General features: G+C 34.6%; 2 protein-coding genes across 6 annotated transcripts; one reads left to right on the top strand and one right to left on the bottom strand.

The window, feature by feature from the left end:
* The first annotated feature begins 703 nt into the window (after positions 1 to 703).
* On the top strand, positions 704 to 6,721 carry LOC105134879 (WPP domain-associated protein-like). 2 transcript variants are annotated; one of them, XM_011039453.1, is made up of 6 exons: positions 704 to 920; positions 1,542 to 3,959; positions 4,333 to 4,459; positions 5,322 to 5,423; positions 5,862 to 5,944; positions 6,151 to 6,721. In XM_011039453.1, exons 2-5 carry the CDS (start codon positions 1,621 to 1,623, stop codon positions 5,922 to 5,924), a joined length of 2,631 nt encoding a protein of 876 aa, XP_011037755.1. In that variant the 5' UTR covers positions 704 to 920; positions 1,542 to 1,620; the 3' UTR covers positions 5,925 to 5,944; positions 6,151 to 6,721. The 2 variants fall into 2 exon arrangements, with proteins under 2 accessions (XP_011037755.1, XP_011037754.1); XM_011039452.1 differs by having other exon boundaries at positions 705 to 920; positions 5,862 to 5,933; positions 6,155 to 6,721.
* Positions 6,722 to 6,845: 124 nt separating this feature from the next.
* Positions 6,846 to 11,107, bottom strand: LOC105134880 (N-acetyl-D-glucosamine kinase-like). Of its 4 annotated transcripts, none has more exons than XM_011039454.1 (7): positions 10,440 to 11,107; positions 9,345 to 9,492; positions 8,810 to 9,019; positions 8,407 to 8,535; positions 7,947 to 8,116; positions 7,529 to 7,674; positions 6,846 to 7,233 (listed from the first exon to the last, which is right to left on the bottom strand). In XM_011039454.1, the coding sequence occupies exons 1-7, from the start codon at positions 10,678 to 10,680 to the stop codon at positions 7,156 to 7,158; spliced, it is 1,122 nt and encodes a 373-aa protein (XP_011037756.1). In that variant the 5' UTR covers positions 10,681 to 11,107; the 3' UTR covers positions 6,846 to 7,155. The 4 variants fall into 4 exon arrangements, with proteins under 4 accessions (XP_011037756.1, XP_011037759.1, XP_011037757.1 ...); XM_011039457.1 differs by having other exon boundaries at positions 8,828 to 9,019; positions 10,440 to 11,104; XM_011039455.1 differs by having other exon boundaries at positions 7,529 to 7,659; positions 10,440 to 11,103.
* Positions 11,108 to 12,899: the final 1,792 nt, after the last annotated feature.

Raw genomic sequence — 12,899 nt, forward strand, 5'->3', positions numbered from 1 at the left:
TAACATCATTTTACAAAAGAAGAAAAAGAAAAAAAAAAGAAAAAGAAAAATAAATCAAACAGGTTTTAACTATATAGTTGATAAAACTAAAATACTATTTATTTTTATATTTTAAAAATGTTTTTTAATAAATAATTTTTTTATTTTTTTACTTTAAATAAATATTTTTTTAATATTTTTAAATCATTTTGATGCGTTTGTATTAAAAATAATTTTATAAAATAAAAAAATTATTTTAATATATTTTAAAATAAAAAATATTTTAAAAAATAACTACAACCATATTTTCAAATAAAAAATTAGAAAGTTGAATTTTTTTCACAATTTTTGTTTTTCACCCATCCTAATCTAGGAGACGGTTGACCTAAGTATCCAATCAACCTCTCAAATTAGATGGGTTCAGTAAGGATATATATGATAATTCAATAATTGAAGACTGTAATATATCAATTATTAAAAGTATATGACCGTTAACAGCCATCAAAGAAGAAAGGAATCTATAAAAATCAAATCAAATAGCCTCCACCCAAAATACAAATACAGACAAATTGAGAATACAAATTAGCATTTCTGTTCACACCAAAAATAAAAAAATTTCTAAATAAAATAAAATAAAATTCATATACTCAACCAAAAGAGAAGTCAAAAGACAAAAAAAGGGCAGCTTGTGTGAAGAAAATAATACTGGTAAAACGTTGAAATTACTTTTGTCTTTTCCACTCCCGCTCTCACCAAATCAACCCCTTCAATCACTGTCTCTCTCTCTCTCTCTCTATCTCCACTTATTTTCTTACATCGACAAAACAGAACCCTAAAACAAAAAACACGCAGAAGAGAGACAAAAAGAGAGAAAGACACTGCCTTTCTACAGCTGTATCGACAAGAAATTCTATACCCGTATTACGTTTTTCAAGAAACAGGCAAGTTTTGCTTCTTCTTCTTTTTATGTATTTTCACTTCTTTTTTTTTAATGATTTGAAGTGTTGATTAAGCTTAAGTGAAACTTGTTTTTAAGATGGTTTTATAATTTACTTGTTGGTCTTGCATGGTGGTTGAGAAAATGGGAGGAAAGAAAATGAAAACTTTGAGTCTTTTGGTTTTTAAAGTACTAAATTTTTGTCATTTGAATTGTTAATTTAAGCATAAGTAAGATGGTTTTAGGTTGTAATTTAGCTCATTTAGATTTAGCTTGTTTTTTAATGAACTGGGTTTTGAAGCTTCTAGGTTTTTGTTGCCAATAAGGTAGAAAAGATTTGATTTTTACCTGAGCAATTTTTATTTCTACTTAAAATAAGCTCATATAGTTGCAATAAGCTTAGTCTCAGATGAGTTTTGTTTTGTTTTGTTTTCTGGTTTATGGTTAAATGGAGCACTTTGAGCTTCAAAACTTTCTTTCTATTTATTTATTTATTCATTGAATTCTCTCTGCAGTAAATTGAGTAAAAAAGGGATTTTGGGTATTTGCTTGTGGATTGCCTGATTGTAGATTTTTTTTTTTGTTTTCTTAAAAGTTTCTTTTGCTGCATTGCTAAATTTTGCAGGGTTTTTGTGTTTATTAACCTATTGAGATTGATCGTATGTTCAAATTGAGTTTTGATGGTGGTGTTATGTTGAGAGTGGATGGGGAGTGAAGAGGTTTTGGAGAATTCTATTCTTATGGATGTTAGTATGAGTTCATGCAATGGAACAATGGTCCAGCACACAAGTGGCATCGAGGAGAGTGAGAATCTAGGCGCTGATCTACTTAAAGATTTTGATTTGTGTTGGGAAGATATTGAGGATCGATTGACTGTTTCTAGAATGGTTAGTGATTCGGTCATAAAGGGCATGGTATCTGCAGTTGAACAAGAGGCAGTGCAGAAGATTGCTCAGAAAGAATTGGAGTTGATTAGATTGAAGGAAGAAGTGCATCTTTACCACGCGGGCACAGATGAAAATGAATCTGTGTGTTCAGGGATGTGCCAAGAGCAAAAATATAGAAAAAATGGTCTTTATTCTACCCATTCAGATACGTATGTGGAGCAAGCTATGTTACAAGAATCTTTGGAAAATCTTAAAATTGCAGTTAAAGGGAAGCTTAAGAAGCTCAAGAAAGAAATTCACAAGGTTAAAGGGTCCTGTTCTATGAGGAGGAGGAATTCAGCTTCTGAAATTGTGGGTTTGAGTGGTATTCTTCCAGAAAAGGTGCCTGATAAATGGAGTGATCTGGACAGAATGCTTGAGGATCTAGGAACTACTCTGGACTCTTTCTACAAACACACAGATGATATGGTCCGTTTCTCCAAGTTATCACTCTTTGAGTGGCAGCAGGAGAAGGAGGTTCAAGCAGAAATTGAAGGGCTGGTTATCCAGAATTGTATTAGGGGTCTCCAAGAAGAGTTTGAGCAGAGCTTGTGGGATCAAAATACCCAGTTTTTTGGCAATATAAGTGCAAGTTGGCTTGAAAAGGTGAAAGAGCTTTCAAGTTTACGTCAGGAATTGGATGCCATCGCAAAGTCACTGTTTGTATCTGAAAGCGGGCAGTTAATTTCTCATGGTTCCTTGGAGCACCGGAAGTCTTCAGGTCATCATGTTTCAAATGGAAATCACGATGAGTCTATAATTACTATGCCAGAAAATTTGGAAGCTGCCCAACTAAAGCACATGAACAGGGAAGAATTGTTTCATTATCTCAAGACTGAGATGACTAAAATGAAGAGACACCATGAGTCAAAAGTGCAAGAGATGACGGAAGAAATTTTCAGCCTCAAGAGGGAGTACTTGAAAGAAAGGGGATCTTCTTTGCCAGTGAGGAAGGATAAGGACTTCGACATACTGAGGAAAAAGATCCCTGAAGTCATTTTGAAATTGGATGACATTCTTGTTGAAAATGAGAAAGTGCCTTCAGCGAGCACCAATGCAGAGAGTCTTGACAATATGAAGGACAGACTTGAATCCCTTCGTTTAGAAAACCATGAACTACGAGACTTGCTTGCACAAAAGAAAAGGGAAATAAAGCTCCTTACCTCACAAGTTTCTGATGCTACTGAGAAAATGTCACAACATTCTCTGACAGAGGTAAACTTGTTGAGAATAATCACAAATCTTAAAAGTTTAATAGAAGATACACATGTTGAAACTACAATCAGTGAAGATCTGCATAAAATACTTCTCAAGGAGTTCATGGGCCAGATCAAATGCTTCACTAAAGAATCAGACCTGGAGTATGATTTCATGGAGGGAATTTATGAAATTATATTCAGAGAAGCAGCTCAAAATGCCAAATCTGCTAGCAAATTGGAAATTGAAGATTCAGATATGGAGTCTATTATTACACAAGGGCTGTTGGAAGTTGGTCTTCAAGAGGCCTTCAAGGAAGCTGAGGAGAAACTTGGTAGTTTGAACCAGAAATATGTTGATGAAAATAAAGTTCGATTGACGCTTGAGATTGAAGCTATGGAAAAAGAAAAGGCATTAAGAATGAGCATTGCGGAGAAAGAAAAACTAGACCAAGATATACACTTGCTAACAGCAACAATTCAAGAGAAGGAGAAATTAGTGCGGGAATCAACAGATGCGTTGGAAAAGGAGAAGGAAAATTTAGAGTTGGCTTCTAGAGAGCTTGGCAATTTAAGGGCTCAGACAAGTCAGCAGCGTCTATTAATTTCACAAAACAGTGAAGAATCTGAGATCATTAAACATGATTTGCTCGAGGCTTTGGACAAAAACAAACTTTGTGAAGAGGAGATTAGCAAGTTGCAAGAGAAGATTCAGCTAGTGACAGAGAACTTGAGGGAAGCTACTGAAGAGAAAAGCATGCTGCTTGCTGTTTCTCAAGAGAAGCAATCATTGGTTGAAGCAAGAGAAAGGGAGCACAGGGAGCAGCTGGATTCAATAGTTGTTCTTGTCAATGGATTATCAAGAGCAGTTACTGATTTTGAAAGCAGAGCCACAAAAGAAATCAAAAGGAGTAGCTTGAGGTGCTAACATTGCCATTGTTTTGATATAAGAGTTATTTATTTTCCCTTATGTTAATTTACATTGACGTGTGGACACATTGGGGTCTTTTTTTTTTTAGAATGGTAACCGTAAATGCTTAATGAAGCCTAAACTACACTAATGTGTGCACATATTCATAATATAAATGATTCCGCTGCTTAGATTATGCATGTGGGAAATGGCATGTGCCCCCATTGTATTTGTATTACCTGATTTTTTCAGATCATTAACCTGTAAAGCTTGAAAGAGTTTATTATGCTGTAGAGGATGATGTTTTGACTGAAAATTGTTGCATAGTAGAGAATAAGTTTATTGATTAGAAACCAGCCATAACAATACATGGCCTTTTTGCAGGCTGGAAAATCTTAGTTCACAATCAGGTTCTCTTATTCAGAAGGCTGGTGTACTTAAGAGAATGGGATTTCTGCACAAGCAGAAGTTGGAAAGTAGATGTTCTGACCTTCGAAAGGCTGAAGCTGAGGTATGCCTTAGAATTCACACTTTGCAAGACTTACCATATCTTTTAGTGGTTTGCCATCATCTTATGACAAATTACACTCTACAGAACACATGTCTTGGTTGTTTTGTATGTTTTTGCATACACCATGCGTACTGGTTTGGAGATAAATTCCAGTAACTTAAACGGTGGTGTATATGTCCATATGTAGAACTATGTTATTTCATTACTCGATGAAGTAGCTTTTTATTTTTTTTCTGGAATGGTTGTCTTTTCTGATTAATGTTTGGATACAGTTTTCATGCTATATTCCAAAATATTAAAATATATAGGATAGACGTTAATGCACTGGCTTAATGGATAGAGAGGCCTGGACTCACATGCTCATTGGAGTTACAGAACCACCAGGGATTTTTTTTTTTCTGAAAAAAAAGACAGTAAGTATGAAGTAACCAACTTAAATCGAATGAATGAAAAAAATTGGAACCCTGGAAATCTTTTTCCTTTTGGAAAGATTTTGAAGTTTTATTTGTTGGAGTAAAAGAAGATAGCGCAGAGAGGTGTATTGGGGAGATTTTTTTTCCGCTTCATAGCTATCTGATCAAGATTATCTGCTATTTAAGAGGACGGAGCTTTTATTTCAGAAGGGTGAATTTTTTTGTGAACAAGTATATTCAGTGAATCAGTTGTATTTTTTGTAATTTTGGGTGATCTTGTCCAATGCTCAATGCATCCTTTGTTCAACTCTTCACAGTGACCCCTGGTTCTTTCAGTTTTAATCCAATTTCATGAAAATGTACACACATGAACTTGAAAAAATGTGTATTGATATGTGTTTTTCATTTTTCTTAACTAGTTAACTGGATTTTTTTCGTCTGAATTTCAGGTTGATCTTTTGGGTGACGAGGTAGAAAATCTTCTAAGCCTCCTTGAAAAGATATACATAGCACTGGATCATTATTCTCCGATATTGAAACATTATTCTGGAGTAAGATGCTTTTTTCTTCTGCCACTAACACTTAATGTATTTGGAATTAATTTGTGTTCGCTTGCTTTCATTTTAACTTGTGTGTGTGGGTGTGATTGAGTTTGGTTATTTCTTGAAGTTGCAAAGTGGGACATGAGGCGGAGACAACTATTTGCATAATTGCTGTTGACTAATATTTGCGCAGAGCCCATTACATGTTTTGTTTTGAAATTCCATAGAAGTAAATGTTACAACTTTCCCTATGTTGGATGAATTCCATTCAGGCTTCAGCCACAAAATAGATTGATTGTTGAACATTTGCACATCAACCTTGCCTAATTTAAAATAATGTTTTTCATGGTTATACATTGCTAATATTGTAAGACACCCCATCAATACCCGTAAGACATTTAATTTTTGATTCATCCATTCATTAACCGTTTACTCCTTTTGTTGCAGATTACTGAGATTCTAAAACTAGTTAGAAGAGAATTGAATGGAGAATCTATGAAACCAGTTTGATCCGACAAGGTAATGTTTCCAAATTAGGTGGTTCCATCTTAAACATTATGTTTTTTGGGACATGGCAAGATGAAAGTGAGCCAAAGGCCATTGTTGTATGCTACTAGCTCAAGCTGTCACCTAAACATAGCATTCTGTATGGAGTAAATTGATGATTATTTATGAAGATTTTCTGGTGCATTTTATAGGTATTCCCTCTTTATTTCCTCATCGTAAGTTTTGTTGAACAGATGATACTGCATAGTGAGGGAGGGAATTTTGCCAAGTGCCTTTGCCAACACATTGAAGCTTCAAACTCTTGCAAAGTGGAAAGCCAAACAAATATTCATAGTTTTTGGTGTCAGAAGGAAAGGGATGCAGTCTCCCCCTAGGCCTTTGGAGGGGCACGCCAAACGCCCGCAACAAGAGGCGAGGCAACTCTAGAAAATTTGGTTTTTGTGATACAGAATGGTCCCACATTCCTGGTTCTGGACTGCTAGTCACAGTGAATCGCAGACTGGTTCTGTGATTGACAGTTTTCAGTTCTCCCTCCCCCATTCTGCCTGCATAGATTATAGCTTTATCATACCATAGGTTTACAGCCTGTTAATGTATAGGTTTTTCTGCAGTTAATGAATCATTCTTGCTAGATGGTAGGCAAGTTTTCAGCTGTCTTCATTCTTGAGATACGATAGCTGTTATCCCAAGTAGAAAAAAAATCTCGTACAAGCAGATTTTTTGGGAATCGTCAAAAAGTGATTCCTAATCAAAACTAATGAAAGTCTTAAGCAATTTCCTTACCAGCATGCTGGTGGGATCATATTAATTAGTTTGCAATCAGAAATATAAATACTTTGAGACAGCAGCAAATTTGGAGACAGACCACACAGGAGCATCTAGCTAGATCAAACAATGGAGGACAGGTGGTGGAAATAAACATTGAAAAACAAGCAGACAAAAAGGCATGTTAAATGCTTTTACCATCAATTCTCTAGTCTTTCATTATCTTTACGTACAGCTGAAAAATGGGGAGAACATGCGTGAAGTATTCTTCCAAAACATGTGGAAGTTAAGAATGAAATGGATGTGCCAAGGGTTAAATCATGAACAAGTAGCTGCTTTTCATTTTTCGTTTTCCTTAAATGAAGGCAGAACGCACATAAGAATTTCACTAAATACATTTTATTTCCAAGAAATCTTCCTCTATCTTGATCTGTACAGTAGAGAATTCAGCACCCTAAAACGGAACTGGTCAGCTATGGGAGTTCTCTGTTGATTCTGTCATCAAGAAATTCCAGGCCAGCAACGCTGCCCCAACTGCTGGTTCCACCTGAATATTCAAAACAAGAATCAATACTCGTCATCTCACTCCCAAAATTCATTTTGCACCATGACAAATACCTCCACACCAACAAGCCATGCTTTGAATTGAAGGGCAATTTAGTCCGAGGATTTCCCTAGCTATCCCTCTCTGGTTTTATAGTTTAGAAAGTTGTAGCATCGCTCTTCTAATTGTAAATCATTAAAATCAGTTGCAACTTGGTTCAAAAGCAAGGCTTGAAATCAGGTTTTGCAATTTGTTGAGAAATGAATGCTCCAAGAATAAAAAGTTAATCGATGCTAACCTGTGGTCTAATGGGATGAGCCCCAGGAAACTGCTCCTGAATACATTTAATAACTTCTTTCCCAATATCCCAAGTCCTGTTAGCTTCGAGAACACCACCAACCATCACAACAGGGAAAGAACCATTTCCATCTGCAAGGAAAAAGTCTTTATGAAGGTTAAGTTCATGAAAATAAAAGGTAAAAAAGCCAACAGACATGCTTTGCTAGATAGCTTTCCAAAATTGCATTCCTATTATTGTTAGAATGGTTTATATGGAAAATATCACAACAACTTGCGATAAAGGCTAAAGGACACCATAACCCAGAGTTTAGGCATAATGAATTCATACAAGGGATCCCCCAGTGCTAAAATTTATATGAAAACAATGTTTATCTTAAGCAACATTTTAAATGAGTATAGTCAAATGAGGTTTGCACCTTCACCGCACAAATGAAGTCTTTGGACAACAGCCTTCACACTTAGAGCCAAGTCCTGGACTGCATCGACCAAGATCTTAGTTGCTACTTGATCGCAAGCTTCTGCACAAGATACCACTTCTGGAACAAGTGCTGCAATGCGTGCCCAAGATGGATCGGCGTAAGTCCATCTAAAAAACAAATGAAAGGATAGGCATCAGTTCACGGAATGATTATCAGGGGGCTTTAGAGGAGCAGGATTTCTCTTTTAGCCATTTCATTTAATACTAAATATCAAGTGCTTTAAACCATTTGTTGGTTACATATATGCATGGGGAAAGGAAAATAAACAAGAAAGGAAAAAACATGAAAAGGAAACACACAAACAATGAAGGATACTTCGATTTCAAAATTCAAAGTTCAAACCAATAATTGAACATAAAAATGATGACCAGAGTCAAGATGGTTTTAAAACAAATACCCGATAAGTTCATCAGGAGATGAGAGACCGAGTGCCGTCAAAATCTTATTTGTTAGCATTGTCTGTGGACCACGACCATCATGAGCCCTTATTACTGCAGTCAGTGCCTTTGCAGCAATTCCATATCCACTGCATTATCACACATTACTAAAACAAAATTATGATACTTGAAAAGGTAAGAAGACTGTCTAGCAAATGATCAATTAACAAAGCAATTTCAATTTTCTTTTTATAAAACCTCAAGCTATTAAAAGCCACTGGAAAGAAAAAACACTATTGTTATTTTCAGAAAACAAAGTAATTAGCATTCAAACTGCTGATTATTTAAGAAGAGACAAGGAAACTAAAACTCAAATCTATCTCATACACCCTGACTGCATTAGGCAAAGAACTAACCACACACCGAGTGCATAGCACATACCTCCCCCAATCACCTAGGACAGGTCCTGCGCCTGAAGCTCGAGCTTCTCTGCCATCTTCAGCAAATCCATAAGAAATGCACCCCGTACCAGCAATTAATACACAGCCATGGAGCTTTCCCATGGTCCCACTTGCAAGAGCAGCAACAGCATCATTCTGAACATACAACTTCACATGGCTAGGAAATATTTCTCTGTAAAAACAGAGCATCTGATTCAGAACAAGACATCCACGAGTAATTCATTGGTAATAAGCAAGGAGAAGGAAAATAAGAAGCAAGTAGTAATGGTGCAGGTGAATCTATGGCCTCAAGCAGAAAAATATTTTATATGGAATTGGGAACATTCCAACTAAAACACGAGGATTAATGAAAGCAACAAGATTATATTTTAAGGTCTCAATGAACAATAATGGGCTCTTATAAGACATGAAAAAAGATAGAATTTATGTTCAATTTCCACTGGTCAGGTCACTGCACAGTGAGATAAAAAGGTGCTAGGTAATACTCCGATGCAAACCTTAGCCAGTTTAGTATCCTTTCTTGATCAGTTGGATGGTTAACACCAGAAACGCCTAAACAAACAGCATGAACAGCTGACCAGTCAGAACCTGATTTTGAGAGGGCTTCAGCCATAACCTCTTCCAATGTGTCCCTGGCAGCAGTTTCTGTAGGATATGATAAATGAACGTAACTAAAAAAAGCAAAGAAAATGAAACAATGTTTTGCCATTTTGATTCTTCAACGTTGACAATGTGAGAGTGTTGATATTATATTAATGTATTCAACAATGGTGTGGAGAACATAAAGGATATGACGTAGGGCTATAATAATTGAAGGTTTATCAGAAAATTTTGATTATTAGCGTGTCCATATTGGAACTGATACAGAGAAGACAACAAACATTATGCATTAGAATTCTTAAAAACTACCAACTTAGAAGTTCATTTAAGCATCCAAGAACCCCTATTCTCAAAAGAAAGCATGAACAAATCAAGCTGATCAACAAAAAAAAAAATAAAAAAATCCACGAGACAATTGGCAAAGCTAAGAGATCAGCAACCTCAAAAAAGTGAGTTCAAGTGTTGTGCAAACAACACAAACATTAAAGATATTAATCAGAGCGAAAAGTCCACTCTACAGCAGCTTAATTACTCTAAAAACTTCCCCGTATAAACATACAATCAGATTAAATCCGGGGCCAAAACATATAGCTTAGCATTGGTACCAACAAACCAACTCCAATTTGTAAAACTCAAAATAATTGGGAATTATGAAAAAAAAATTAATAGCAGATCTTCGAAGATTATAAGGTGAAGGTCTAATTCCATTTTTATTTTCCTTTTTTTCCCATGAAGTACCAAACTTTGAGTCGGATTAAAGGGAAAAGAGCCAAAATTCAACCGAATTCCCATCTGGGTCAGTCCAAATCATAAAAACTCACCAAAAATCATTAACCTAATGATCGCCATAATCAAAACCCAAAACAACCCACATCAAAAACAAAAAAAGATTCAAACTTTAACTAAATCAAGCACCAACCACTATATCCACCATTCGAAAAACACAAAAAAAATAAAATCAAAAGGGTAACAAAAAAGAACAACAAAAATACCTCCAACGCTGTTATGATTGGAGCAACCAGAAACAGCACGTCCAAGGATAGGAGGAGGGATAGGGAGGGATTTTAAGGAAGAAAATAAAGGAATGCAGACACAAACAGTTGAAGTAGTCCCACCATCAATCCCCAAAATGACTCTATTATCAGACCCATCTCCATTTTCACAGTGATCATGACCTTCAACTTGTTTTTCATGGACATTTGAATCTCCATTGCTTTCCCCATAATTATTCATCGTTGAAACAGAAAAATATCTCTCTAACACTATCTCTCTTTTGAAATGAAAAGATTAAAGAAAAGCAATGAAGGAAAGAAACACAAGTTAGGGAGCGAGGACTTCAACCAAGAAGATGGAGACTTTGACATCAGGATTTTTGTTTGATACGGACAAAGAGTGTACTATTTTTAGTCACTTATTTATGAACAAATTTATAACTTAGTCCAATATGTTTAATGTGGTCAAGCAGTTCTTAAGATGAGCAACTCGGAGGATAGAGAGTTTAAACCCATTTGACTTCTTCTTGATGATTCTTGCTACCTCGGGCTGGAAGAGATATTGAATTTGTGTAAATGGACAGAATGGAGCAGCAGCTAGTAAAGCTAAGATCAACCAATGTCCCAACGTGGAGCCTCTCGTGACCTGCTCTCTTTCCCCTCTTCTTATTTCCAAGTGAAGGATGAGGCTCGTGCGTTGTGTTCTTATTATGTATGTGATTATGTTTTTAAAATATTTAGTAATTAATATATAACATAATTTTGTATGGATTAAGAAAAAAAATATAATGTATAATTTTTTAAATCTACTTTTTCTCAAACCGCAAAAATCATATTGGCCCCAAAGCCCCATTGCCAGCTCCCATGGTCTTGGCCTACTGGGGACTCGATGCAATCCTGCTTCTTCTGGCAAAGATATGGCACAACGGTCAGCAAGAGTTAAGGGACTGAGATGTTGATTTTCAAACATGGAGGACTAAGTTGTACTGTTCAAGACAAAGGGAGTAAAGAATAAGTTACTCTAGGAAATGCCCATGGTTTGGACGTTGGAAATTGTGGCGTTATGTCCTGCCCTCCTGAGGGAATCGGTAAAGTTGTTTACCGGCTAAATGTTCTTTTGGTATCTTCAGTTCTTTTTATTTTTTAATAAGGTCCCTCTACGTTTTTTTTACCTTTATTCATACTCGCATTCTATATTTCTTTAGTAACTCCTACCTCCAGCAATCATTATTTAAATAAAATAGAACGATCATTTACTTTAAACAGAAAAAGATCTAGAAAAATATATTAAAATGGAATAGAAAAAACAAAAAAAATAAAATCAACTAAGAATAAAAGTTAAATTCAAAGTAATGTTTCAATGTGATTGCTAAACTTTAAATATGGCCAATCTTGTCCTTGAGTTTTAGCATATATGAAAGATTTCCATCATACAACTTAATTTTTAATTTGTAGTAGCTCATAATGTTGTAGAATTAAATTTATTTTAGAGCTTGACTTTACTTATAATGGGAAAAGCAGTGATTTTTGTTCTATATCATCACTGTATAAACTGATTTTTCCATTCCTCTTATTTCATTGGAAAATCAAACAAAAAACAATAAAATAATTAGCTTTTGAAAATAATTGCACTCATTCGATTCTTTCATGCCTTGAATCAAGCATGGCAGGTTCATATAATTCGTATTTATCATGAAACTAATCGGTTTGTAGACTGATCAAAGTTTGATTGTGGGTTGGTGGGTTACTTTATTTTTAAAAAGTTAAAAATAATTTTATTTTGAGTTTTTTTAATAAAAAAAATATTATTTTGATAAAAAAAATCTTGTTTAAAATAAAAACTTAGCCCGAATCATCTTACTAATTAATAAGTCATTGAATTGATTAATCATGTTAATATCAATCAATTAATTAATATAATTTATCTGTGGAATAAATTTTTTTCAAAAATATTGTAAACTTAAAGGACATCCATAATCTCATTTGAATAGTAATTTAATAGAGATTAGCATATGATTTTCATATGTTGTATAACGCTAGCTAGAGATATATATTTGGTTGATATCCTAATATTGTATCTCATCGATTTTTTTTTCCTTCCATAACATTAATAAAATTGATTTTTGAAAGAAAGAAAGAAAAAAAGAGATATGGAGATTGTCAAAAAAAAAAAGAGACCTTATCCCTATCTATGGAACAAAATAATTTGATGGTTTAACAATATTTTAAATCTTAATTTTTTTTTTAATAAAATATCATTTTAAATTGATCAACTGACATATCAAACCTATCATTCAATCACAATAAAAATTAATTATGAATTCCCTTTTAACTATACATCAATCCATTGATTTTTCAATAAAATATGGAATTGTTAGACTTCAAAGATATATAAATGACTAGTTTGATTCAAGGTTGTTGGTCCATCAAATCCAATTTATAGACTTGTTTGGATGATAT

Source organism: Populus euphratica, unplaced genomic scaffold, assembly GCF_000495115.2.
Source record: "Populus euphratica unplaced genomic scaffold, PopEup_1.0 scaffold120.1, whole genome shotgun sequence".
Classification (NCBI taxonomy): domain Eukaryota; kingdom Viridiplantae; phylum Streptophyta; class Magnoliopsida; order Malpighiales; family Salicaceae; genus Populus; species Populus euphratica.

Coding starts and splice junctions, on each gene's coding strand:
- LOC105134879 (XM_011039453.1), top strand. CDS start 1,621: ATGGGGAGTGAAGAGGTTTTGGAGAATTCTATTCTTATGGATGTTAGT. Junction 3,960..4,332: donor ATCAAAAGGAGTAGCTTGAG/GTGCTAACATTG, acceptor GCCTTTTTGCAG/GCTGGAAAATCTTAGTTCAC. Junction 5,424..5,861: donor TATTGAAACATTATTCTGGA/GTAAGATGCTTT, acceptor CTTTTGTTGCAG/ATTACTGAGATTCTAAAACT.
- LOC105134880 (XM_011039454.1), bottom strand. CDS start 10,680: ATGAATAATTATGGGGAAAGCAATGGAGATTCAAATGTCCATGAAAAA. Junction 7,675..7,946: donor ACTTCATTTGTGCGGTGAAG/GTGCAAACCTCA, acceptor ACCTTCATAAAG/ACTTTTTCCTTGCAGATGGA. Junction 7,234..7,528: donor CTCATCCCATTAGACCACAG/GTTAGCATCGAT, acceptor TTGAATATTCAG/GTGGAACCAGCAGTTGGGGC.